Raw genomic sequence first — 27437 nt, 5'->3', positions numbered from 1 at the left:
GTTAGTTTTTCTAAAGCTAAATTTATGAACTGATGCTGTATAAGGATATAACTACCTTGCAGTTTGTCACCTCTATTCTATATACCGATCCGATCAGAAATTTCGCTTCGATCAGAATCAACGTATGCTACAACACACGTCGATTGGGATTCGGAATATGGTTTCTGATCAAAACGGGGCCGATCGAGGCGTTTATCTCCGTTGACTATAGTTTTGTCCTTTTAAATTATTTAAAAAAAACTTTATTAGGCATTATGTAAGAATTTATTTAGTATAAAAATACTGACGAAGGAAGGCTACTTATGCAACAAATCCAAATCAGTCCCTTTACGGCGGTTGTCTAGATGAGACTGCAACGTGAAACCAAATTGATTTATCTAGAATTACCCGTGCATTCATAACACAACTTACCTTCATGATCGCAATAAATTGCGGTCTTTTCAGCATCGAATAAGCCGTCACAAAGAGGGGCCTCATAACATCGTGCAAACTTGATGCACCGCTGCAGAATAAATCTACAGCCAATTCCAAAGCTGTCCCAAAGTCGCACTCATCCACGGCAATGAAGGCCCCCGTTACGACGGGCTGCAAATCCTCCATAGCCTTATCAAAAGCGACTTTATCGGTTGCCTTATCAATACTATCGAATTTCGACAATATCTTTTTCAAATTGGCATCGCTTTCCAACAGCTGCCGGTAGCCCAGTTCTTTCTTTCGATCGAACGGAACAACAATACCAGCTTTGTGGAAAGTTTTACAAACAACTGCTTTATTGCGAGCACGCAGCTGTTCTTGTCCTTTCAGCTGAATGTTGTGATCTTTCGCCCACTCTTCGAGTGACTTCTTCAACGATGCAATCTGTGCCTTGTTAAAGGGCGTTGTTGTTACTTCATTTTCCAAAAAGTGACTAAAAAAATAAATATGATTATCCTTTTTGATTTTATGTTTTCTCTGTAAATTATTCTTACATTACAGCATCAAAAGAGTTTTCTCCTATCAGCTTGATTTCACAGCCCTTGTTAACGTCATTAACTGCTACCAGACCGGTGGTCTCGCTTGGACTATCCCTCCAGTAGCCATAATGCAGACCCGTTCCTTTTTTCACTAGAATTGTCTGAAATTCCGGTGGATCGTAGTAGAATCTCCAATGACGAAGATAATCTCCAGGTTCATGCATTTTCGCGTCGATAAATTTTTTAGCCAGAACGTCAAATGGCCCCACTAATCGCAACCCCAGCTTGTCGAAAACTTCAACCGGCTTATCCGAGTTTTTCGATTCGCAAAACTTCCACAGTGAATCGAAACAAGCCGGCATATCGACCAAAAACTTATGCTTGATGAATTGCTTCGGATCGGAGCAAAGTTCCTTGTACTCAGCCTTCTTCGAGAACTCAATTTGCGGATCGTATATGTCACTCATCAGTCCAACATCCATCGGCACCTCCGGCAGGGTGTACCGTTGCCGGGTCATACCGTAGTACTCGTGACTCTGGTCGGTTTCCTCCTTGTTGTTGTGGTCTTTTTCCGGGGTTGGCGGACGTTTGCATTTCTTGATTTCGTTCAACAGGTCTTCCGCGCCGGTAGCAGATGATTGGTCCTCGGACTGGCGTTTAGAAGAAGACGATGCCGGTGTTTCGGCTGCTTTTTGCGGTGATTCGTGTTCCAGCGATTCGTCCGCCTTGGTGGAAGCATCATCAGTGGGTTCAGTCGGGTGACTGTACTTTTCCTTGTGAGCTGGGTTCTTTTGGTAGCATGAAGCACCGTACTTACATGCTGGTTTATCCATTCCGATGAAGTTAAGGTCGAAAGTTTCTAGGTCGAGGACACAATTTGTTTTGTTATTAAAATTCCATTCACTTTTATGATTCAACAACAACTAAACGAAACGACGCGCGAAAACGAAAGTAATTTTAACACGTTTCAAGTTTCAACATGACTTTTTTCGAAACCTATCGAACAACGTGAAAGATTATGGGTATATTTTCAAAGGCATTCGATGTTTTGTTTTAGGAGTGTAACAAAAACTGCTCGATTCTTGTGAATGTCAAAAATAGAAAATTTCAGCATACTTTTGAGTTGTGTAGTTGCGTTTATTGATTTATTTCAATTATCGACAGAAATTCCGGTGAAATTCGTTTGAAAACATACATTTTTCTTGGCCTCGCCTACGGTAGTGTATTTGCCGCACAATTATGAGTGGTAATCGTGGAAATTTCAGCTTTTCTATGCGTCGAGCCGGGCAGCTTGCTGGATCACTCGGTGGGCGCCAGCAGCAGCAACAGCAACAACAACCACAGGCACAAAAGAATTTTTCTCTCAATGCTGTTCCCCCTCCCAGCTCACTGTGTGGCCGCGGATCTGGATTTCCACCACCGAAGTCATATAACCAACAAAATGCCGGTTCTGTGTCCAAACACGGTTATCATACCATGGATGCAATTGCAGCGTATTCCAACTCCTCGTCTACCTACAGTTTAGGAAAAAGACGAGGGCGAACCGAAGATGAGTAAGTGAACGATGTGAACAGTGCATCCTTTTGGCGATAGTTAGTAATTTTGTTCCTGCCGGATCCCTTTCGTTCCAGAAGTTACTTCGAAGAGGAGGAAGAACCTTCTGCCCAGCTGGAGTACATCCCTGCACCCGGGTCCCCTTCGGCAGCAGGAACACAAGTAAGTGATTGTTTCTGGCTAAAGCTTTATGTTTCCCAAGACGAAAGAAACTGCCTAACTACTGTTTGGGAAAACACATCACCTGCACGCTCTTTTTCTATCATCCCACAATACGCTCGGTGTCGAAATGAAACTCCGGGAACAACAGAAGAAGGATTCGGACAATGATGATGACGAGGACGATGATGACCCACTGGATGCTTTTATGGCGGGAATCGAAGCGCAGGTTGAACGGGAGAAGAAGAAGGTACCGGAACCGAACGTCGATCCGAAGAAGGGTGTTCGAGGCGACATTGACGACGAGGACGATGAAGAAAGCTACTATCGGTAAAGTTTTGTGACCTTAAAAGCGTAGGCCTTAAACTATCATTCCTTTGCGTTTTTTTTTTGCAGCTACATGGAAGAAAATCCAAATGCTGGTTTGTTAGATGCAGATGGATCCGATGCAGAACAAGAATATGACGCTGAAGGTAATCCAGTGCACACCAGGAAACGGGACATCGATCCACTTCCAATGATCTACCATTCGGAAATTGATTATGATAAGTTCGAGAAAAATTTCTATACTCCTCACGAGGACATTGTAGGGCTCAGCCATGCCAAAACACAGGAACTGCGTAATAAGTTGGGCGTTCGGGTTTCTGGTTTGATGCCGCCGGCCCCGGTAACTAGCTTTGCTCACTTTGGCTTCGATGAATCGTTGATGAAAGCCATTCGAAAATCAGAATACACGCAACCAACGCCAATCCAGGCCCAGGGGGTGCCGGCTGCACTCAGTGGTCGTGACATAATCGGTATTGCCAAAACGGGAAGCGGTAAAACGGCAGCTTTTCTGTGGCCCATGTTGGTGCACATAATGGATCAGAAGGAGCTTGGTGCCGGTGATGGACCCATCGGGCTGATTTTGGCCCCGACCCGTGAATTGTCACTGCAAATCTACCAGGAAGCGAAGAAGTTTGGCAAGGTCTACAATATTAGTGTTTGCTGCTGCTACGGAGGAGGATCTAAGTGGGAGCAAAGCAAGGCCTTGGAGCTGGGCGCTGAAATCGTGGTAGCCACTCCAGGTCGTATGATCGATATGGTTAAGATGAAAGCTACTAATTTAAGGCGTGTCACCTATTTGGTGCTGGATGAGGCTGATAAAATGTTTAACATGGGCTTCGAGCCGCAGGTTCGCTCAATCTGCAATCATGTCCGTCCCGATCGGCAGACACTGCTGTTCAGTGCAACTTTTAAGAAACGGATCGAACGCCTAGCTCGTGACGTGCTCACCGATCCCGTAAGGATTATTCACGGTGATCTGGGAGAAGCTAACGAGGACATTACGCAACACGTAATTTTGTTCAGCAATCCGGCACATAAATGGAATTGGCTGATGGCAAACATGGTTCAAATCCTTTCCGAAGGAAGCGTGCTGATTTTCGTCACGAAGAAAGCTGATGCTGAGCAGGTGATTTCCGAAGCATAATGGTAAATTCCATTTACCAAATTCGTCAATTATTTTCAGGTTGCCAACAACATTCGTTTGAAAGAATATGATCCGGTTCTACTGCATGGTGACATGGATCAGACCGACCGCAACACGGTAATCACCAAATTTAAACGTCGCGAGGTGGAAATAATGGTCGCAACCGACGTGGCCGCTCGTGGTCTTGACATCCCGCACATCAGAACCGTCATCAACTACGACATTGCACGAGATATTGACACTCACACACATCGCATTGGTCGAACTGGTCGAGCTGGCGAGAAGGGAACGGCTTACACACTGGTTTTGGACAAGGATAAAGAATTTGCTGGCCATTTAGTGAGAAATCTAGAGGGAGCAAATCAACCCGTTCCGGACGATCTACTGAGCCTGGCAATGGAAAGTTCATGGTTCCGAAACTCCCGGTTCAAGCAAAATAATAAAGCTAAAAATTTGAACGTCGGAGGGGCCGGCCTTGGTTTCCGCGTGCGACCAGCACCCACCGGACCGCTACGCTCCGGCTCGGATGGTCCTTGTTCTTCGTCCGGCGCTAGTGGTACCGCTAAACCGATGGATCGGCTTTCGGCAATGCGTGACACCTTCCGCGCCCAGTACAACGCACAATTTAAGGCTTCCTCCGATAGAACCTGGGAAAACACCATCCCCGAAGGAGGTGTTTTCGCAAAACCGCCAATGGCAGGCTTTGTGCCAGCGTCCAGTGCCGCCAGTGGTAACGGCGGAGAAGTTTCGCAAAACCGTCCTGGCGACGATCGCAATCAGCAACAGCAGCAACAACAACCGAGCGGCGAGGATCGACCACGGAAAAAGAAGAGTAGATGGGATTAGATGCATCTTAGGATGATACTAATGGTAAGGTTGTAAACGATTGTATCTTCATTTTTTTTAAATTATATATTCAGTGTCGTTGACTTTTGTTTCTGTTCGCTAAAGCAAGCATCAATTGTGAAGAATTGACTGTGGAACGTCAAGTGAAATCATTGCTACTACGTATGAAATAAAGTCTTCGTAATCATTCTAGATTGTAACCAGCTACAGAAACTTCATTCGGAGTCCGATTCAATTTAATAACAGATCTATGTAATAAAGTTGATTCCAGTCATCCTATACTGCGGAGTAGTTTTTGGATAATGATACGCTGCCCGAAGGCCTACCGGTGGAAAAGAGTGAACAAAACACCTTTAGTCTCGTTAATATTCATGATGGTCATGGTCAATACCAGAAGCAGACTTCCGATTATCGGTTACTGGCTCACCACAAGTCTTTTGCTTGCGGCATTGCCATTTTTAGGCGCTAAATTAATTTGCTGGGCGTTCGGATGACTTATGAAACGCTGTGTCTCACCAGCTATACCCAAGAAGGCAGACCTGTCCGCGAGATTAGGTAACGCAACCCTAGTAAAACGGGCTACTTAAAAAACTCATCATGCTACGAACAATTTAGGAAATGAGTTATAACGGAATAATCGGTATGAAGTATGGACACGGGCGAACGAAAAACGACAATGATTATTGGAAACTCTGTATTTGTAACCATCGGGGATACAAATGCACAAGTCGGATGCGAAGTGTTCTTTCGCCCCGTTATTCGTAGAAGCCTCCATCCTACCACAAACGATAATGGCCTGAGGCAACTTAGCTGCAGCCAGAGGGGCTATCTCAGTACATATTTTGCACGTCGGAACATTCGGAAGCACACTTAGAAGCATCCTAATGGAGAGACCTGCGGCCAACGATGCAGCGGTATGGTAGTCCGAAGTACCTTCTTCCCCCGCAAAGATATCCACAAGGCCACCTGGAGATCACCAGACCAACGAATAGAAAACCAAATTGACCATATTCTTATCGACGGTAAATTCTTCTCTGATGTTATAAACGTTCGCACCTACCTACCGCAGTGCGATTATAGATTCGGACCATTTCCCAGTTGCAGTCTGCATGCACTCAAAACTCTCGACGGTGTATAACACGCGTCAAAGTCGTACGCCGCGACCCAACATCAAGCAGCTACGAGACACCGGAGTTGCCCAGGAATACGCGCGGCAGCTGGAAGCAGCGCTACCAACGGAAGAGCAACTTGGCGCAGCAACTCTTGAAGATGGTTGGAAAGGCATTACGACCGCCATCGGTAGTACTGCTCTAGCGGCACTAGGTATAATGAATCCGAACCGAAAAAACGATTGGTTCGACGGAAAATGCGAGCAATTAGGGCAGGAGAAGAATGCAGCACGTGCGAGAATGCTGATGCAACACCACACGAGGGCGAATGTGGAGCAATATAAACAAGCAAGGAACAGGCAAAACTCGGTCTTCCGGAGGAAAAAGCGCCAACAGGAAGAACGAGATCGCGAGGCGATGGAAGAACTGTACCGTGCTAACGATAAACGGAAGTTCTACGAGAAGTTAAACCGTTCGCGCAAAGGCTATGTGCCGCAGGCCGATATGTGTCGGGACTCAGACGGTAATCTTCTCACGAACGAACGTGAGGTGATCGAGAGGTGGAAGCAGTATTATGACGAGCACGTTAACAGCGATGTAGCTGGGTAGCGGCCTAGAGTTGGGACCCATAAGCATGGAAAAATTTATAATTTTGACAGAGGAAACGAATGCGGGTGCTACTGGTGGCAAAGATGATATCTTTGCCAAAAGTAGTATGTTGGCGAGATCACCAACGGCAAAGACAGGTAGCCCCTCGTTATCGGGGGCGCGACTCAAGAAGGGAAGCCTGCCGAAATCGAGGGCACAACCCATACCGGGAAGCCCCCGGAAAACGGGGGCGATACCGAAGAGGAAGTTGACTCCACCAAAGTCTAACACCCCAGTTAAAACGCCAGTGGCCATCGCTGCTAGCTCAGCCAAGAGGGCGGGCGACAGCGATAGGAAAATATCAACGGAGGGCGTGGTGCACCCTCTTGAGGCGGAAGTTGGGCTTCCTCCAGCCAGTAGCAAGCTGGAGGAAGCCAAAAGGTTGGTGGACGAGTTGTACTCGTTCATCAACTCAAGGTCAAATGTCCATCTCGACATTAAAAAGCTGGCGGTGAGCCTCCGCTCTACCGTCATAGTTGCCATAGGCGTCATAGGCAGGAGCTTCTGCAGCGATGCGAAATCGCCGAAGCTCGGGTCATAGCCGCTAAGGCTGTGGCCATGCCTAGTCAGGCGCATACGCCGCTTGCCAAGCGCAAGGCGGCTACGCCCGACCATGGACCAACGTTGGTGGCCAAGAGGCAGCGGACCTTGGCTCGCGCCTCTACCAGTGAACGTGCGGAGGCGGTCCCGGACGGTGTTGCCGGGACCGGGAAAGATGAATGGCGAGTGGTTAGGCGTAAATCGCTTAAACCGCCTAGGCCGAAACCGAGCGAGGCTGCGGCTGCAAAGCCAAAGCCAAGGCGTGTCCATAAGGACGGCGCCATAGTAGTGAAGCTGACAGGTAATCTGTCGTATGCTGACCTACTGCGTAAGGTTCGGGTGGACCCCAAGTTGCAGGAGCTTGGGGCCAACGTAGTGAAGACCCGTCGAACCCAGGCCGGGGATATGCTCTTCGAGCTCAAAAAGGACCCAACGGTCCAGAGCTCGAATTACAGGCAACTGGTTGAGCAGTCCCTGGGCGAAGTGGGCCAATTAAAGGCGCTGTCGCAGCGTGTTCTTGTCGAGTGTAGAAACCTCGACGAGATTACGACGGCAGTTGACCTGAAGGATGCTCTGCGGGATCAGCTTAAGTTTGATGTGACACCGCAGACATCCGGTTGCGAAAGGCATATGGAGATATGCAAACCGCAACCTTAAACGTGCCAGAGGCAATCGCCAACAAAATGTTGGCGTCTGGCAAAATCAAGGTGGGCTGGTCAGTCTGTACACTTACGTCAAAACGGCGTATCGAACGCTGTTCCAGGTGTATGGGTTTTGGCCATCGGGCAGCCAAGTGTAAGGCCCCCGATCGGTCTAAGCTGTGCAGGCGGTGCGGCGAAGATGGTCACTTCGCCAGGGGATGTAGCAATCCCCCCAGGTGCTTACTCTGCACCGCCGAAGCGGGAAATAAGCATGCCACAGGTGGCCCACCGTGTGCGGCTTATACCCGATCCAGGAGGTGGTTTCGTCCAACCAAGAAGGGTTCGTGATTGTTGTGGTCGATGGCATCTGCATCTGTAGTTGCTTCGCTCCACCTAGGTGGTCGCCGGAGCGGTATAACCGGATGCTAGACGTGCTCACCGACGAACTCACGAGCCGCAAGTCCGTTGTCATTGGAGGAGATGCTTGGGCTGTCGAATGGGGTAGTAGGTGCACTACCCCTAAACGACAAAGCTTGCTGGAAGCTCAGTCCAAGCGGGATGTAAGTCTGGCTAACGTGGGATCCGTCAGTACCTTTTGTAGGGGGGTACAACAATCGATCATCAATATCACTTTCTGCAGCCCAACGTTGCTTGCCAACATGGGCTGGAGGGTGTCAGATGAGTACACGCATAGCGACAAACAAGCTATACGGTACACGATTGAACGACGGACGCTACGGCCACGCGGGTTGAAGTCGACAGGGAGGAGGTGGAAAGTGAAGTCCTTCGACAAAGACCTGTTCGTTGAAGCACTCAGTGCAGAGAGCATCCGATCGAACCTGAGTGCTCGTGAGCTGACCAACGTCCTAGTACGTGCATGTGATACCACTATGCCCAGGACGGGGCAGCCAATGAACGGTCGTCGCTCGGTATACTGGTGGAGTGATACCATTGCCCAGCTCCGCTCCAGGTGCCACAGAGCGAGAAGGCTAGCGCAGAGGGCCCGGAACGATGCAGATGCTGAAGCTCGGGGGGTCGAACTTAGAGCAGCCAGGTCGGCGCTCAAGAAGGAGGTTAGACGTAGCAAGAAATCCTGTTTTCAGGAGCTATGCCGCTATGCGGATTCAAACCCCTGGGGCGGTGCATACCAGGTGGTGATGAAAAAGATGAAGGGTACATCCGCGCCGCAGGAAACCTGCCCCCAAAAGCTGAAAGTCATCGTGGAAGGGCTCTATCCGCAACACGATACAGTTTGGTGGCCTCCGACCCCGTACGGTCAATCGAATGATGTCCTCATTCCGGTCACGAATGAGGAACTCATCGTAATTGCCAGGGGTTTAAAAACGAAGAAAGCGCCCGGTCCTGACGGGATTCCGAACGAGGCACTCAAAGTGGTGATCCAAGCATATCCCGATATGTTAGAGAGACGCTTCAGAATTGCCTAGAGGTATGCGAATTTCCAGACAAATGGAAAGTCCAAAGATTGGTACTGCTGCCAAAGCAGGGGGAAACCGCCTGGTGATCCCTCGTCGTACAGGCCAATTTGCCTATTGGACACGTTAGGCAAATTGCTAGAGCGGGTAATCCTAAACAGGCTTACGCCTGTGGTGGAGTGTGATGTCGGACTGGCAAGCTCGCAGTTTGACTTCCGTAAGGGGAAGTCCACTGTGGACGCCATGAAGTCCGGGCCGAGAAGCCTATGAAACGGAAAAGGCGAGGCGACAGGTATTGTGCCATAGTCACAATCGATGTCAAAAACGCCTTTAACAGCGCTAACTGGGGTACAATTGCGTTAGCGTTGCATAGGATGAGGGTACCGGATCATCTATGCAGGTTGCTTAAAAGTTACTTCGAGAACCGGACGCTAGTGTACGACACGGCGGATGGGGCGAAGAAGTACAAAGTGACGGCGGGTGTTCCACAGGGCTCGATTCTTGGCCCCACGCTCTGGAATGCCATGTACGATGGGGTGCTGAGGGTCGCACTACCCACTGGGGTCGAGATCACTGGCTTCGCTGATGATATCGTCCGTCCTTGTTTCAATCATTGCATTCCAGGAATGAATAGAATTTTTACATTTTCCCACTTGTCACTGCAGGTGTGGCTACTTTGATGGGTGCCACCACCGATTGCTTAGTAACAGAGGAATTTATCATTTGTCGGTGCGTATTCGTTGATCGAACCGTAATCGAAGAATTTGCCCATGATTCTCAACACACATCAGCGGACCTCCACCGGATAACTCGTCGCTTTTGCTTTCCCAACACTACGAAACCGACTTCATGTTCGGTTTTTCTATCGCCACTAGTAGAAATCATGCTTGAAAGGGTGCATCCCCATATGCCAACGACTGCACACTGTTTAGCATAACCCCATTTAGTATAACGGTCTTCTTTTGGCATAACTGATAATTTAGCCAGATTTGTTATTTAGTGCTTGCTAACAAGAGTCAGTCACAGACAATGCGGCTGCGCCGAACAATGCGAACTCTATGGCGAACCCAGTATTCAAAAGGTGGCGGAAACTGGACGTATACGTTTGGTAAGGCATATTGCAAGAATGCCGAAAAATTACCCCAATTACGAACGTTGTGTTTACTTCAAAGCTGGTAGGAACGATATGACCGGGGGGGGGTTGGGTTCTATGAGCAAGATGGTTTGGCGACCAGGCGGAAAGAGATTTGACAACAAGTACACGGTATCCTGAGAATCACAGGGTGGTAGCCCATAGCAGTGTGAATTAGAGAAATTTTGTTCACCAGGCTATGTCTCAGAACGGAAAGCCATTTAAAATAATAACTTCAGTAAAGCTATTCTAGTAGAGAAATGTCATCCGCAAAATAACACACCAATTGAATAGATCGAATATCCTCTTCAAAATAGTTTATCCAAGCTTATCTACAAATGTGATCAATACGTCGGAGAAAGTTACCGACCCTTAATAATGTTAAAACGTTTATCATTCAAAGTTTGTACCTCGTGTGTTTCTTGAAAACAAGAACATATTGATATTAAGATTATATGTTGTTTTCGTTTTCATTTCGAGAAGGCAAGTCTACTTGCTTTAGCTATCCTATACACTGCTGTTCAATTGTTGTTAATATAACGAACTATTTCAAGGTCCGTCGCAATGAACATAGTACAATTGAGTTGATGTTCAATAAAAAACGCAAACTACTTCAATACACTCTTAAACTAACACATCTTAATCTTATAATGATTCTAAAGCAAAACATTCGCTGGCTGAAAAATCACACAAAAGACGGCGGCGTGGTCAGATGCTTTTGGCCGCTGCTATCCCTCGATTGGTAAAGTATTCCTCCAGTAGATCCATGAGTTCGGCTCGACTTTTACCGCGAATGACCGCTTTCACAAAGTTTTCCCGCAGTTGAACAACCTCCGCCGGAGCGTCCAGCTGCAGCAGATTGTCAAACATCGTCTGCAGGATTCGGGTTCGCTCGTTCTGTGCTTCCTGGTCATCGCCACCCGGTGGTGGCAGTTTCTTCAGTTGTTCGAAAATGAACTCGATCATAGTGATCATTGAAAGTCGCTGACATACCATGGCGGATGAATTTTCCTGTACGGCGTGATCCAGAAATTCGGCCGAATGCCGCTCGGATAGTTCGTCCAGCACGGTGTAGCGAGTTTTGGCGTCTTTGCTCATCAGCGTGGACAGTTCGCGGGTCAGCAGGCGGGTGGATTTGTTCTGCTCGAGTGATTTACCGGCCGCCAGGTAGCGCTCCAGTACGGAGTCTAGGGAGTGGGTTGAGATCACATGTGCGAGTATTTCATCCTCGGACTGGAAGCGGATGCTGGTGTCCGGTTTTTCGGGAACTGTTTGAGCGGGAATAGGCGAGGCTGGTTTTTTGTTGTTGAGAACTGCCACCGGTTCGTCGGGTGTCACCTTCGGTGAGATCTTTCGTGGGGATGTTCGTTTGAGGGGTTGTTCGATGGTGACCGAAGCTGCTTCGACCGGGGGTGAAGGAACGGGCTGAACAGTGTTTGCTGGATTGCCGGATGGATTTGGACTGGCGTTGGATCGGAGTATTTGTTCACCGTCGGTGGTTACTTGCAGGGTGCTCATGTTGTCGGTTGTGTTGAGCATGAATTCACCTTCCAGCGATTCGGGTGAAGAGGTGATTTCGTCTTCATCCTCCTTGTTCGCAGTGTCCTCGGGTGGATTGCCTGTTTGCGTGAAGCTAACCAGCTCGGATAGACTGTCGGTTTTGGTCTTGCGTCGCAGTAGGAATTTGGCCTTGTCCGCTGGGGACATTCCGACCAGCTGTAGACACCGGTTGATTGATGGAGAGCGACATTCTTCTTCCTGACGGATGTATTCCTTGGTAAGCGAGACCGGTGGATCGTGGAAACTTACTCGCTTTCGTTTGTTGGCTGGTGATTCCATATCATCGCCACTGTCCTCGTGATTTAGCTTGCGCTTGAGGATACTAGCCGCGGGGGATGCTTGAGGAGACGGAAGAACTTTCGAGAAGACGAGATAGTCTTTTTCCTTTTCTTTTTCCAGTGGTTTCGGTTGATCCGGCGATTGGGTTGTAGAACCGGCGGGTGTATTGCTGCTGCTGGTGGCCATTTTTCGCATCATCAGGCACCGGTCGTTGACGGGGGTAGACGGTAGCGTTGGTTTGGGTGTGGAAGAGTGCTGTGGGACCAGTGGTCCCGAAGGTTTCGGTGAAGATTCGTTTTGCTGGTTACGAATGAGGTTGATCAGTTGGGCACCTCGACCTCGCAGTTCGATTCGGTGGGTACTTGGACTGCGCGGTGTCATCTGTAGGGTGCGAGCTTTGAGGTTGGCCATCGCAGCAGGCACCGGAGGCGAGTTGCGTGTTCGACGAGTTACAGGAGAAGGCATTACGCCGGAAGTTTTCTCCCGTTCCATCAGGCGACTGGACAGGCGTTTTTCACCACTCCCTGTGGAGGAGGGATCCTTGCAGGCAGCCGCTGCAGTTGTCAGAGGAGTAGATGGTTCTGCTTTTGCTTCGGCTATAGGGGAAATGTTGAGGGTGCTGTTGAGAAGATCTGCATCACGCTCCTCCTGGTCTGCTCCTTCTGGCGAGGAAACTAAACTTCGATTCAGGTTTTTTACGAGGGGTTCCAGCTGATCGTCGAGACTTTTGGTTGGGGTCACATTTGGAGATTTATTAGCATTCGTCGTTCCGGTTTTGTTCGGAGATTCCAGTGCAGATTGATCAGTCTCCATCGGTTCAGGTGCAGGACTTAGCGACCGTTTTCCTTTCTTGGGACTCTTTGCAGGAGAAACGGGCTTGGGTTTTTCAATCTGAGTTATTAAAGGTTCTGAGGCGGTTTCTGGTTCTGTTAAAGTCGCTGGAGAAAGCGTATTCAGAACACTTTCTGTATCAGAGGGCTTTTGCTGCGCAGCAGCCACTGCACTTCTAGTATTCTTACTAGGCGATTCCATGATGTCCTCCGATTTTACTTTATTCGGCGATTTACGATTCAACTTGGCCAGTTCAATTTCCGCCTCCGTGTCGAATGGTAAAGTCTCATTCAGTGCTGGAGCTGCAGTAACTTCTTTTTCCTCTTCTTTTGGCTTTCGAGTAGTGAACTTTCTGGCCAGTACCGATTGCGAGTTCACTTGCTGCGAAGATTCGATTATTTCATCGACGGATTCGTTGACGTTTTTAACTTTAGCTGGAGACCGCGTGCTCGGGGCTTCGGTGGCAGCTGTGGGCTCTTTATCGACAACATTGTCGAAGTTCAGAGATTTGCGAGGTGAAGTTCGTTCAGCCGAAATTTTCGGCTTTTCTTCGGCTGTCGTTTTTTTGGCCGGAGACGACGGTTCTAGTTTCTCCTCTGGTTTTTCATCAATTTTCTCCACTTTGCGTTTCACACGCTTTTTTTCTCCTTCAGCAGACTTACGAGAACCATCGGATTTTTTCAAATCGATTAACTTTTTCCTGGTAGGAGGACCGGCAGGTTCTAGACTTCCAGAGCGTCTGGTTCTGGCCAGTCGTCCTACCTGCAGATTTTTCCCCTCAATGGTGTCAATCTTCAGCTGGTCCAATTCTCTAGCTACTCTTGTCTTTTTATCAGCCGCTTTTTTCGCAGCTGCAGAAGTACTCGAGCTTTCGGAGGCCTCCTTATCATTCGCAGCATCCGATGGTACGTTGCCATTATTGTTCTCTTTATCTAGTTTAATTTTTTCACCGGTGGCTGCTCCTTGTTCCTTCGGTACGGATGCTTCTTGAGCACCGGAGGCTTGAGTAACCGAATTGGACTCCCCACCGCTGGCACACATAACAATCGTGTCGTGATCGTTATTAGCATCCGCCGGTATGACAATCTTATTCGGAGTCCAAGGCTTAATTACAAAACTATCCTGCGATTGACTCATATCGTTGTACAGTGCCGGGATGTCGTCGCGCTTTTCCCGCATTCTATCACGCTGATGTTCGGTTAATTTATCCGGAGTAAACTTCCACACTTTATCAATGACAACAAATTCTCCCTCCTTTTTGGCAGCCGCTTTGGCTGGCTTACCCGTCGGTTCCTTTCCCTCACAAATATCCATCAACTTTTTCAAATCTCCAACCTTCCATTGGCGCTGCATCGCCGAGGGTAGCTCCAACAGTTGCGACACCAGCATCTTACAGTTCCACTTAACCTCCTTCGGTTGAGTTTTCAATTCCGTGGCAAACCTCGCTGCTACGAATCGATCAACCAGCGTCTTCAAGGTTACTTTAACTTCTCCCACCAGCTGACTATTGTCTCCCGTCACCATTTCGCTTATCACATTCCTGATCGGCATAATGACCACCAACAACCCCCGAACAGACATCCTTTCAATCAGTCGTGCAAAGCACTCCACTGCACGTGAAACCTCCTTCAAACTATTTTGAAAAACCAACGCCTTCCGCACCAAATCTTTGAACAGCTCAAGCGTCTTAACCGGCGGTTGAGTTGGATCGAAATCACCAGGCACCGCTTCAAGAACCACACAGAAAAAGTTCAAAATCACACCCAGATTACAGTTATACTTAGCAACCGTCATGGCTTTCACCAGTTCACTGAAAGCGCAAGCATACCGAGTACCCGATTTGGACACAATGGCAGCATACACTTGCTGCCACTCGTCGCTTACTGCATCCACCTGTAGACAGCGATCGTACTCCAGCGGATACAGGAGAAATCCTAGCGCAATTCCAGACGACCGTTCGAACTGCCTGCGCTGCGCGATAATTTGTTCCTTCAGGTGAACGGCCATCAGCCGGTAGATTTGTGCAATGAACCGTCGATTTGCAGTCGAATCGTGGAAAAGCGCTGCATCCAGATCCGATAGGTATTGAACCGTTTTCTGTAGCATGTCCCAATAGCCACTCGCCTGTGAAGAGGAATACCGGCGGAGGTCGAATACGGCCGAAAGGATTGCTTGAGAAATGCTGAAAAGGATAGGAACTTGTTTAGGGACTAGTCTTTGAACATGAAGCTATGTACTCAAAACTTACTCTTCCGGGTAGTCCAAGTCCGAGTTAAACAACAGGCTCATAAAGGTCCGATAGTTATTGGCCAACTGTTCCGGGCTGTCCTGACCGATGGTGACGGTCAGCAGTTTGGTTTCTGCTACCATCCGAATCGTGTCGTGCGTCAGTTGTCGAATGGATTCATCCTTCGACTGAGTACTCTACAAACAAAAAAGAGAAAAATATTACGTGATTTTACCATTATTCATTCCTTTAAAATTATAGCAAAACTGCTGCAGGCGATGATACTGCTATGGTGGAAGAGAGAATCATTTTCTATGTTGATTCTGTCAATAACTTCCGAAAAAATATTTATAATCAGTCTCTATTCTAAATACCATCTTGCGCTTGCATCTCGGAATTATTTGGTGAGGGCGACCAGTACTGGGGGGTTTCCACATTCTTCAGCTTTTGTTTTTTACTCACTTATCCATGTACGCTGAGTGGTGAATGACCCTCTGGGTTAAAACCCCTCTAATATTTAAAAAAAGTGCGCTGGTCCGGCAAAATAAAGGGATGAAATCTGAGATCTCCACTGTTGACGTTACCCGCCATAGCTTTTACCTGTCGCCAGGACAGGTTCTGGTCAACAACCCGGATGTCGTTGGCTAAACTGCATCCGCCATTGGCCTCTGGGTCTGCCACTTCCTTGCGCATTCCTGCTTCTCTGCAGATCTTGTTCGCTACTTTCCTCAAGGTGTGTCTGATCCACTTCCACCTACGTTCACGAATGTTTGTTAAAAACGGCCGTTGATAATATCGACGATGAAGTTCCTCGTTGGATATCCCGTTATCAGGGAACCTGAAATTGCTGGAGCGTGAGGCGTTCTAACACCGTACAGCGCCTAATTTCGTGCACTTTTCGTCCTAAAAACGGCGGAGGCAGATTCTTCTTCTTCAGCATAGAGCCGGGGTGGCTCGAGCTGTTTCAAGCACTATTTATTGAAGAGGACTATTTTCGTCGCACTGTCTTCCGGCATCCTTACGACGTGTCCGGCCCATCGTAGCCTGCTAACTTTCGCTAGATGTACGATGGGAGTCTCCCCAAGCAGCGCGTGATTCATACGCCTCCGCCACTCTCCGCTTTCAGTTTGTACTTAGCCAAATATCGTCCGCAGCACTTTCCGCTCGAACACACCAAGGGCGCGTATGTCCTCTGTGAGCAGCGTCACGGCTTCAAGTCCATAGAGAACTACCGGACAACGACAAACTACGGGACAAAACCCTTATTTTTTGTACATTGTTAGCTTCGTGCGTCGGCGTACGCTTTCTGATCGTAGCCTTTTACGAAGGGCAAAGTAGGCCCGATTTCCCGCTTGTATGCGCCACTGGATCTCCTTACTAGTGTTGTTGTCCGCGGTCACCAGCGATCCCAAATACACGAACTCCTCTACCACTTCTAATTCTTCGCCGTCAACGGTTACCGTCCGTGGCAGACGCGCGTTTGTTTTCTTTGAGCATCTTCCTTGCATGTATTTGGTCTTCGACGCATTTATTTTTAGCCCAATTCTCCTAGACTCCGCTTTCAATCTGGCGTAGATTGGCTGCACCGTCGCAAAGTTCCTGGCTATGATGTCGAAGTCATCTGCAAAGCCCAGAAGTTGGCTACCCTTGGTAAGAATCGTGCCTCTCGTTTCGATGCCCACTCGTCGGATCACTCCCTCAAGAGCGATGTTGAACAGCATGCAGGATAAACCGTCATCTTGTCTCAACCCTCGCCGCGTCTCGAAGGGACTCGAAATAGGCCCAGAGATGCGTACGAAACACATCACTCGATTCAATCAGTAGCTCTGATCAGTCGCGTCTGTTTGTCTGGAAACCCGTGTTCGTGCATTATCTGCCATAGCTTGTCTTGATCGACTGTATCGTATGCTGCTTTGAAATCAATAAAGATGTGATGCGTGGGCACGTTGTACTCCCGACATTTCTGCAAGATCTGTCGGATAGTAAAAATTTGGTCCGTAGTTCCGCGAGCCCCCCATGAAACCCGCCTGATAATTCCCAACGAAATCTTGTGCTATCGGTGACAACGGGCGTAACAGGATCTGGGAGAGTATCTTGTAGGAGGCGTTTACCACCCTTTTTGTAGATGGGACACACCACTCCTTCCATCCATTCCTCCAGTAGGTTTTCCTCCACCCAAATCCTCAAAATAACCCAGTGTGGAGCCTTTGCTAGCGTTTCTCCGCCATGTTTATAGAGCTCAGCCGGTAGGCGGTCCTTTCCAGTGGCTGTATTGATCTTCAGCAGCCCGATTTCTCGTTTGACTTCTTGGAGAACAGGTGCTAGAACATTACTATCTTCCATAGGCGCTCCTAGGTTAATTTCCGTTCCACCTCCTTCTGCGACTTCGACATTAAGGTGTTCATCGAAGAACTGCTTCCATCTGTCAACCACCTCGCGGTCGATTAGATTCCCTCGCTCGTCCCTACACATGTCAGGTTTCGGTGTGTAGCCCTTCCGAGATTGGTTCACCTTCTCATAAAACTTGCGCGTGGCTCGGAATAGTTGCTCTAATTCTTCACGATCTTTGTCCTCCTTGAGGCGCTTTTTTCTCCACAGGATCGTGGTCAACTGGTTCCTAGTTTGTCGGTATTTGGCCAGGTTCTCTCTAGTGGCAATACTTAGATAATTTTTCCAAGCAGTTTTCCCCATTAAACCAATCATTTTGTGTACTCCGAGGCTCAATACCTAGTGCCGCGGTAGCGGTCTCTCCGATGGCCGAGCGTATTCTGCCCCAACCGTCTTCGAGGTTCCTCGGAAAAAGGAAGTGCCTCGTTCAGTACTCGTCGTAGTTCTCGGCAGCCTGCGGATTATCTAGCTGCCTGATGTTCAGCCGAGTAGAGCGGCTTTGACGTGTCCGGTATACGGTGGACAGCTTTGAGCGCACATGGACTGCTACTAGGTAATGGTCAGAATCAATATCCGCACCCCGTCGGGAGTGTACATTCGTGATGTTAGAAAAAAAAACCGGCCCTCTATGAGAACGTGGTCAATTTGGTTCATTGTGGATATCCTTGCGCGGGAAAAAGGTGCGGAGGCAGATTCCTAGTGGAATATACCTACATGTTTTTCTTAAAAATTGTTTAAAAGTATACTCTTTCAAGCGGTCCATGTCTTGCCATGTCCATGCTTTGTTGAAAGTTTGTTGAATGTTATTTGTATGAGACCGGACTTTTGACGTCCAAGGAAATTTCAAGAGCACATCATAATTAACGGATCGTTTACGCTCGATGAATAAAGCCTGGTTTTCAAGACTTCCTGCTTTTCATGGTGAATTTCAGCATACACGCATTCAGCATTGTTTGCTTCAGGAGCTCCGGAGTAGTTCTAATATCAAGGAAAACTCCTTTTGCAGACTTCAAGTGATTTGAATTCTTTGTGATTGTGATCTTTGTGAGCGAAAAGTTTGAAGATGCTCTATACTATAGTTGGTGAGCTTCCTTCTTTACTTAGCTTCTCGAGTCATCGTCTTAGGAAATTAACAAACCGCATTTCATGGTGAAGACTAAAAACACGAGGTTTGGTCTAAACCGTTCAGTCTACCCATTGGATTGTGCGTACCCTTATTACGCACTGTAAGATGAGAAATTCTATTAATAGGAAAACGATTCCAGCGCTTCGTATGTATCGGCCGGGGTTCGAGAGTAGTCTTTTTTGGTGACTTCGCAAATTCAGTTAGCTAGCTAGCTACAATTTTTTTACAACAGAATCCATGAGCTGCTTCACGTTCAACGACTGACCATTTAGAATCTGCCAAAGAGTTGTTTCTATCATGTTGAACGTTGCTGATCGCATAACAGGACAGTTAGGCGAGTAGCGGAATTTTAATCTTTTATGCGTGCTTGTGTGTATTGGGGCTTTATCCTTTCTTCAATACTTGTTCACTTTACTCATCTTTACTTCTTACATCACTGCTGTCTCCAATTAAAGCCATGCATGGGAAGTCGCTAGTCCGTACTCGAAAGTGCAAAAACACACTCCTTTGAAAAGTCGATGAGTGTCAGCAGCAAATCCGACAAGCGCAACCCAACAAACATGTTTGTTGAATTACAGCTTATAAAGCGCTTATTACCCGGTAACTAGCTATACAATGGTTGAATAAGCTACCATTCAACAAATATGATGTTTGTTGGGAAAGCAAAGCCTTTGGCTACTTTCAATTTCGAATGATATGGTAAATCATTTTTTGGATCGTTCTTTGCCTTTTCCACCTCTGAAATATGTTCCATAAGCTGAATCCACAAATTTCTTCTGGTTTGACTAATATAAACCATATCACATTGGGAGCATTGAATTTTGTATATACCCGCTTTGTTCAATTCATCAATCGGGTCCCAGCTTAGTTTTAATTTGATCTACTCGTGTAGACAATATCCATCCCAAATTTTGTTAATCTTCTACGAAGTTATCCTGCTGAAGAAGTACTATCGTAATTCAACTACTGCCCTTTTGCGATGTTCTGTTATTGGGGTGAGATTTGTAAAGATTTTCGATATTCGGATCTTCTTGTTTTATTAAGAATCGCTTGTATAGTTCTTGTACTGTAACCATTCAATCTTGCAATCTCGAATACCAATCTAATTCACTTTGGTTTGCCTCATTACTGAGGGGCAAAGTTTCCATGCGGGGGATTATATTTTGGAAAGAGGTCATCTAGTGCTTGAATGAATGGTTCGAAGTGTTAGGGATTGGTATTCGTGGGTTTCCGAAAAATTTCAAATTCAAACTTGGTGGACTTTCGTACCACCATAATATCTAAGAGCCGAAATTTTGTTATTCTGTTGTTGTTCAATGGTAAACTTTATATTATTGTGGATATTGGTTATAATTTCAAAAAGCTTTACTAATTCAAAAGCAGTATAAAAGCAATCCTGATTTTGGAAATTTGCCACGCTGATGAAATTTGCAAATCGTAACCGAAATACGCATGTACGTGACGTAAATCAAATGATAATAGAACTAAAAGAAAATCATTTCCAATTAGTTCGTAATAATTCGTTAATTCTACTAAGACGCTCATGAATAACTGTATCCAAGAAATTTGATTTGACACAGGTCAGTGCGACAAAGTTCTATTGTTCGACCAGTGATGAAGATGTCGTCCAAGTCGGGTTTGACCCCGAAAATATATGTGCCAGCAACCATACTGTCAATTAGGCGCTGGAACATATGTCGGAATTTACGCAATTCTTTTACGGGAATTTTGGAATTTACGCTGTTTTACGCAAACCTTAAAATTTACGTGGTTCTAATTTACACGGAACGTATACTTTAGTGTCACTGTTGAGATGTTTTTCGTGAACTGAAAGATTTAGCTTTCATAGGAGTAGCCGAACTTTAACCCTTTCATTGAGACGCCTTCCATCTGTCTTAAAAGCATCTTCATCCTTTGGAAATCTACCCACAATCGAAATCAACAGCGAAAATAATTTTCTCCTCCAATATAGCAGTACCATGAGCTGCTCTGTTGCAAAAATGAATTAAACTTACCAAATTGATCAAGGCAGCTAAGTTTTCCCGAATCCAGTCGAGCATCTCCGACCGGGGAATGGTCTTCTCCTGCTCTACCATCGCTAGTAGATTCTTCCAAAGGCATTGATTCAACTCCAAATAGTTGAGTTGTTTCATCTGCGAAAACAGCACCGTACATTCGGTGCACGAGTTGATAAGCAGCTTTGCCTTCACCGTAAACAGCTTCGGTGATATAATGGCATTTGTTTCCGAAGCTGCAACCGGATTGAAAACAGCCAATCCATTTTTACCGTTATTGTCAGCGATAGCCTCTTGAAGCAGAGCTTCGGTTGCTTTCGTTGCCGGACCGAGCATTTGTATCAGTGCGACAGCCGAAAGCTGCTTGATCGAGTTGTAACTGTATCAAAGATAAGCAATTAAACAATTTTTCACAATAAGTTATTGAAAAATCACTTACATTTTTCCGGGTGCCCCGAACTCTTGGTAGCTATTATCAAAATAGTAGCACAACGGTGTTTTGAACGACGGACCAAAACAAAAGTAAATAAATGGCTCGAAAACATTGTCCGCAAAAGCATCCAGCTGATTCCGCAGCTTGTTTATAAGAAACCACCAAATTTCGAACTTTTTCTTCGCAATCACTTCCGTTTTGCTTTTCGAGCTCTTCAGCGGTATACATATCAGTTTTATCCGCTTCGGAATACTGATCTGGTTATACTTGGCGAAAATCTCCACCAGGAGCTTCCAACAATCGAACGATTGCTCCCGAACCAGCAGCTCCGACGAACGGAAGCCACTTTCAACAATCGCTAGAAACACATTTATAATCACTGCACCCTGGCAGATCTCCCGATCTAGAATGCGCACCAGCACCGACCACTTTCGATGCCACTCCGGGTCATTACGGCCGCGTGCTTGGTCAAGCAGATTCGAATACACGTTGCTAATTTGCGTTTTCAGCGAAGGCCATGCCGTTGAATCGAGATACAACGTTTGCTCTAAATGCGGTAGAACAGCTTCTAATGCTCGCAAGGCCAGGTCTCGTGTCAGAGGGTTTTCCCAATCAAACAACAACCGTAGCACATCGTTTAACCAAAAATTCAGTTGATCTTCATCAATTTTCGGTTTTTCAGCACCTGGTCCGGAGTCTATCCGCTTCTGGCACGACCTCACAAGCGATTCAAGGATCTTGTCGATTTGCGATCGATTTCCGGACTGCAAAGCCTTGCGCAGTTTGTCATATTGCTCCTGACCTGGAAGTTTGATCCCGGCCGCTGCTGTCATTGTCGGATATCGACGGGCACGAAGAACCACGTCTGAATTCTAAAACAGAAAAAAAAACGAAAAATGAGGTCACGGCTTGCTGTTCCAAACAAAGATCTCATCCCAGTGGGATTACAATAGTAGAGGTGCTAATTATATAACGGGAATTAAACAACACCAATAAAATTACGACGTGCGTAAACAAAAACAGCTGCTGGAAGAAATCGCGCCAACCAATGGCAGAAAAAAAACTTGCAAAATCAAAACAAGAAGTCAAAATACATCACCCTCTGTGACGCTTTTGTGGTCGTAGCTGGCATCTTTTTCTTATCTTCTTTTCGCGTCTTTTCCCGCACTGCACTTTTCCACGACAACCTCTGCTCTGTCTGTATTACGCTGTGAGTTTTCCTGTTTTCCTTGACTGAACCAAAGATTTGGAATGTTCAGGTGGTAGCCAATTCAATGGAGCACAGTTTGGGTTAAATTATCCCAAGTTTAAACTGGTTTTCTATTGTAGTAGATAACAGATTAAGCTACAAATGAGTCTCGAGAACTGCAAATTGACTGAGAAAATTTACGATAATTTTAAAAACTTGTAAATAAAGCCACTTTATAGTATTTTCATTCACATCTACGCTGCGGTAAGCAGACTACCTATGCAGCGTATGGACGCTTGAACACTACCTACAAACGCAAACGCAATAAATATCACAAACATAAACAAATGCGATTCCAACATCGCCATACCCCAAAGGAACACAAAGGAAACCGAAACAAAACGTGCTCAAATTCTCATACCTGTTTCGCTTGTAGTTGTGCCGCTGTTCTTGCTACCGTATGATGGGAAAATTTTCCTTGGTTGCAATGCAGTGCGCGCTTTTTCCTGCGCTTGTTCAATAGCGGAAAATAGAAGTGATATTCGTTTCCCGAGAGAATGAGAATGCACAAGTGCAGAGACAAGTAACTGCACTTCCTAAAGGCGATCTACCGCACTGAACTTTTTTCTGCACTGATGCAAAACTTTCACAGTCGACTTAAATACTGAATTTTATTTCAATACACTGGAAGTTACAATAAAAACTTTTAAGCTTTGCTTGTTATTTACACATTCAACCACTATTTTAACGCAAAATTAAAACGATCATTGTTGAACTTTCCGAAAAAATTCAATTAAATAGAGAGCCTTTCCGCGGATGAAATCAGCGAACACGAATGAGATGAAGAAAACAATCGTCTTTCGGCGCGATGCAGATTTTCTGGCGCGAATGCGAAACTTCATCAGTTCGCTGTCAAAAGCGTCAAAACATGTGAACAGGTGAAAGTGAAACGAGAACTGGAAAATAAAATCTAAACACTGAAGTAAATGATGGCTTCGAATATTTATTTAATTTTCCATATCTCGTTTCGTATAGAGCTTTCCAGTTATGTGTGTATTGGTGCTTGAAAATGAGGCAAACAACAACAGTAAACAAAAGATATGCATTCCTTTGTCACCAAGGTATAGAATGAATTTCGTCTTCCGCTGGCTTAAATACTAGCAAATTTTCAAAATATGTGCTTGAATTTGGAACAGGATGGAAAATTTGAGCGGAATATATGCTCTGCAGTGTGGCAAACGGAGAAACACAACTATAGTAATCGCTATTTTTCCCAAAATGCTGTTCCCCAAAATGAGGTAAACATCATGTATATACACGCGTATTTCGTGTTCGCTAGTGTGGGTGTTTGAGCTGTCAGAAAGCTCTATAGCTTATACACGCAGAAAAATGATGATAGTTTGAACAACAATCCCCTGTTGTTGAGTTCAACTTGTATCATATTTTTGAATCAAAAAAATATTGGTTAAACTGAATTCGTACTTCTTTTGCTTCTACTAGATCGTGTATAAACCCAAAAGTACTTATATTTGATTCTACATTTTTTTCTTTGATAGAAACTAGCAATTATTTGAAATAACAAACCTTATTGTTGAACTAAAAAGTCAAACAGTTAGAATCAAAAAAATATCTGGATTTGCCTTCAGTCAACAATATTTTTTGTTGAATTTATACAGAATTTTTTTGCATTTACAATTTTTTTTTCTGCGTGTACGCTTTTCAAATATGCATTTTAATTGAGCTGCAAATTAGTAACAAGACCAGGGTCCGAGGTCCGACATCGTCATAACAAAAAAATGAAGCTGATTTTTTTTTATTTTCTCTTACTTTCAATAAGAAACGGCTTTTGGATGACGTAAAACATCTACAGTACCCGCTTCCTTGTGCCCTTGCTTTCCACCTGACTGGTGCTGCTGCTGGCCAAACTTTGTGTGTGACGTTTCGGCCTGAATCGGGTGGCATGCATGACTGAGTTCAATTTTAGACGAGTACTTGCAACTTCGAGGGACACCCATGTTGCTAATTGATATTTGGGAATGTCGATCATAGATGGTGCTAGTGTTCAGGCTAAATGTGAGGTACGATAATTTTTGTTGATTTTTCTTCCAAGAGGTATGTCTGTTTGTCTGTGCTAAGGTCGTATACGGACAGGGAAGGAGCCACTTTCAACAAACATTTTTCTTGAATAGTAGCTTATTCAACCGTTGTATAGCTAACTACCGGGTAATAAGTAATTGCTTAGCTGTTCTACAACAGTAATATTTGTTGGGTCATGCAACAAGTGCTGAGTGACGGCACGAGGAGTAGCCTTGCAAGCAAGGAGCGTCTGTCCGCATATCAAGAGCGGAGTGAAGAGTCAAAGGTCTTGACGGCTCTACATTCTACAATCTAGTGATCACTAGAACCACTAGGAGCAATTTATTATTAGTTATGTGCAGAATCTTTTGAGTGTAGGAGCGGCTCGCGACAGCGTCTGATCCGGAGCGGGCAGCTGAATTAAGAAACGTAATGTCCCGGCACTATAGCTCAGGGCAGCCCCATCACGAGACTCAATTGCGTGGCCCTAGAAAGGGAACCTACCTAAAAAATAATTACTACGAACATTCAACGGATCAGAAGATTTGATATCGACCTTGGACCTTGGACGACGAATGGTAATTCACTACTTGGAAAGGAACTGCAGATCGTTGAAACTCGAATGCGGCGACCGGATGCTTCTCAAACAGTTTGAACCCTGCAAACTTGGTTTGGTACCATATTTATGCGGGAAAACTGTCGCAAAGGAGAGAAGGTTTGGAAGATCCGCAGCGGAAAGACCCAGTATTACCAGAACGGTAGCACTATCAACGAACTGGAAACGGGCTTTGTAGTGTTGAGCAGAATACAAGATTCCGTGATAGAGTGGACGGCGATCAACGAGTAGATGTGTCTATTGAAGATAATAGGCCATTTCTCCAAGTAGAAAGCATTCTTTGCGCTGCTAGAGGCAACGTACGAAAGCCGTTCACCACGGGACATCAAGATCGTCCTCGGGTATATGAAGAAATGCATAGACCGGTGATAGGGCTCCATAGCCTGTACACCGACACGAACGATAACAGTATATGTGCGGTCGAAACCTTATACTAGACACGTCAAAGTCGACCCCCTCGGCTGAAAATGAGCCAGCTAGATAACTCACAATCTGCCGAGAACTAAGCGCGAATTGATTTGCTTCACGGACTGCCTAATTACAAGGAATTAGCTGCACCAACCTTCGATGACGCACGGGGCCTCGAAGTATTCGAAATGATTGGTTTGATGAGAAATACCAGCAAGCGCTGGAGAGAAAAAGAGGCTTGGAAAAATTATCTGAACATTATCATTGGGATGAATTGGACCAACAACACATTATGAAAATGGTACTCCGACTCCAAGTCGCAAGCAAGATGTCCTAGCCTTCTATCAAAACGCCGGTGGAATGAACTCTGATATTAAAGACTACCGACTATTCGTATCGGATTGCTGCTATGATATCGTTGTCATTTGCGAAACGTGGCTTAACTCTCAGACGATTTCCAGGCAAGTCTTTGGATCCGATTACGAAATTTCCCGTTGTGATCGGAACCCTAACAACATCCGCAAATCCACTGGCGGTGGTGTTGTGATAGCTGTTCGACGTGGATTGAAAGCAAGAGCAATTGAGAAGGACTCATGGAACTGCGTAGAACAGGTTTGGACGGCCATCAAGCTGAGTGATCGCTTCCTCTTTTTGTGTGCCATATACATCCCACCTGATCGTGTCAGGGACAACGATCTAATCGACGCTCACTGCCAGTCAGTTTACTCAGTTATGAGGGACGCTACGCCGCTCGATGAGATAGTTATTTTGGGCGACTTCAATTTGCCAGATATCTCGTGGAAACCTGCCCATAGCGGTTTCCTCTACCCTGATTCTGAAAACTACGATCCATGCCGGTGCAATTAAGCTTCTTGACAACTATAGTGCTGCAATGTTTCATCAAGTTAATCATGTCGTCAACGAGAACAACCGTTCGTTAGACCTCTGCTTCGTGAGGTCACAGGACAAGGCCCCATTCGTCTCAGCGGCTCCATGTCTGTTAATCAAGAGAGTTCCGCACCATCCTCCTCTGATCATCTGCATAGAAGATAAACTCCTTCAATGAATGTCCAGCTGCTATCGTATATAATTTCCTTATGCTGATCAACAAAGCATCAATGATTTGTTGTCTAGTATTGACTGGGCAAACACACTAGATCCCGTCGAAGCCGCTGCGCGGACCTTCACTCGTGTCCTGATATATGCTATTGATCGACATGTACCGAAAAGTAATCTCCGCAGTACATCTCATCCCTCTTGGCACACGAATGAACTACGTAGGCTGTAGTCACACAAAAGAGCAGCATTAAGACGATTCACGAAATTTCGTACGCTTTCACTAAAACTCGAGGCACAGGCAAGTCAGTCGCCAATGCTTTTCGCGGTATCAACACAGTATTCAACGAAGATTGAAGCATCACCCGAAGTCTTTCTGGAATTACGTAAACGAGCAACGCAGAGTCCGGGCTACCATCATTAATGGAATACAACGGGGAAGTTGCTGCCACTCCTTAGGATACAAGCCGTTTCTTTTCCAAGAAGTTTGCAAGTGTTTTCACCAATAAGGTATTGAGCGCGGACCGTGTTACCCTAGCAGCCAACAACGTTCCAATATATGGTCAAACGCTGGGTGCCATCGACATTAATGTCGAGATGATTTCGAAAGCTGCAACCATGCTCAAGTTGTCCTTCAATCCTGAACCCGATGGAGTACCTTCCGTATTCCTGAAGAGACACATAGACTGCTTGCTGACACCGTTGCTTCGTTTATTTCAAATGTCAATTTCCAGTGGGATTTTCCCG

General features: G+C 46.1%; 3 protein-coding genes across 4 annotated transcripts; 1 reads left to right on the top strand and 2 right to left on the bottom strand.

Annotated features, from left to right (window-relative positions):
• Nucleotides 1-246: 246 nt before the first annotated feature.
• On the bottom strand, nt 247-1857 carry LOC128737333 (histone PARylation factor 1-like). The gene is made up of 3 exons (XM_053831950.1): nt 969-1857; nt 412-907; nt 247-350 (listed from the first exon to the last, which is right to left on the bottom strand). The coding sequence occupies exons 1-3, from the start codon at nt 1784-1786 to the stop codon at nt 297-299; spliced, it is 1368 nt and encodes a 455-aa protein (XP_053687925.1). The 5' UTR covers nt 1787-1857; the 3' UTR covers nt 247-296.
• A 232-nt stretch (nt 1858-2089) lies between these two features.
• On the top strand, nt 2090-5248 carry LOC128734654 (ATP-dependent RNA helicase DDX42). Of its 2 annotated transcripts, XM_053828945.1 has the most exons (6): nt 2090-2506; nt 2585-2669; nt 2818-2996; nt 3063-4119; nt 4177-5007; nt 5089-5248. In XM_053828945.1, exons 1-5 carry the CDS (start codon nt 2193-2195, stop codon nt 4981-4983), a joined length of 2442 nt encoding a protein of 813 aa, XP_053684920.1. In that variant the 5' UTR covers nt 2090-2192; the 3' UTR covers nt 4984-5007; nt 5089-5248. The 2 variants fall into 2 exon arrangements, with proteins under 2 accessions (XP_053684920.1, XP_053684919.1); XM_053828944.1 differs by having other exon boundaries at nt 4177-5248.
• Nucleotides 5249-10819: 5571 nt separating this feature from the next.
• LOC128733938 (telomere-associated protein RIF1) lies at nt 10820-22515 on the bottom strand. The gene is made up of 5 exons (XM_053827818.1): nt 22445-22515; nt 21352-22217; nt 20913-21291; nt 15405-15580; nt 10820-15338 (listed from the first exon to the last, which is right to left on the bottom strand). Exons 1-5 carry the CDS (start codon nt 22475-22477, stop codon nt 11195-11197), a joined length of 5598 nt encoding a protein of 1865 aa, XP_053683793.1. The 5' UTR covers nt 22478-22515; the 3' UTR covers nt 10820-11194.
• Nucleotides 22516-27437: the final 4922 nt, after the last annotated feature.

Source organism: Sabethes cyaneus, chromosome 2 (assembly GCF_943734655.1).
Source record: "Sabethes cyaneus chromosome 2, idSabCyanKW18_F2, whole genome shotgun sequence".
Taxonomy (NCBI): Eukaryota; Metazoa; Arthropoda; class Insecta; order Diptera; family Culicidae; genus Sabethes; species Sabethes cyaneus.
The sequence above is the reverse complement of the archived record's forward strand: the minus strand, read 5'-3'. Positions and strand labels throughout refer to the sequence as shown.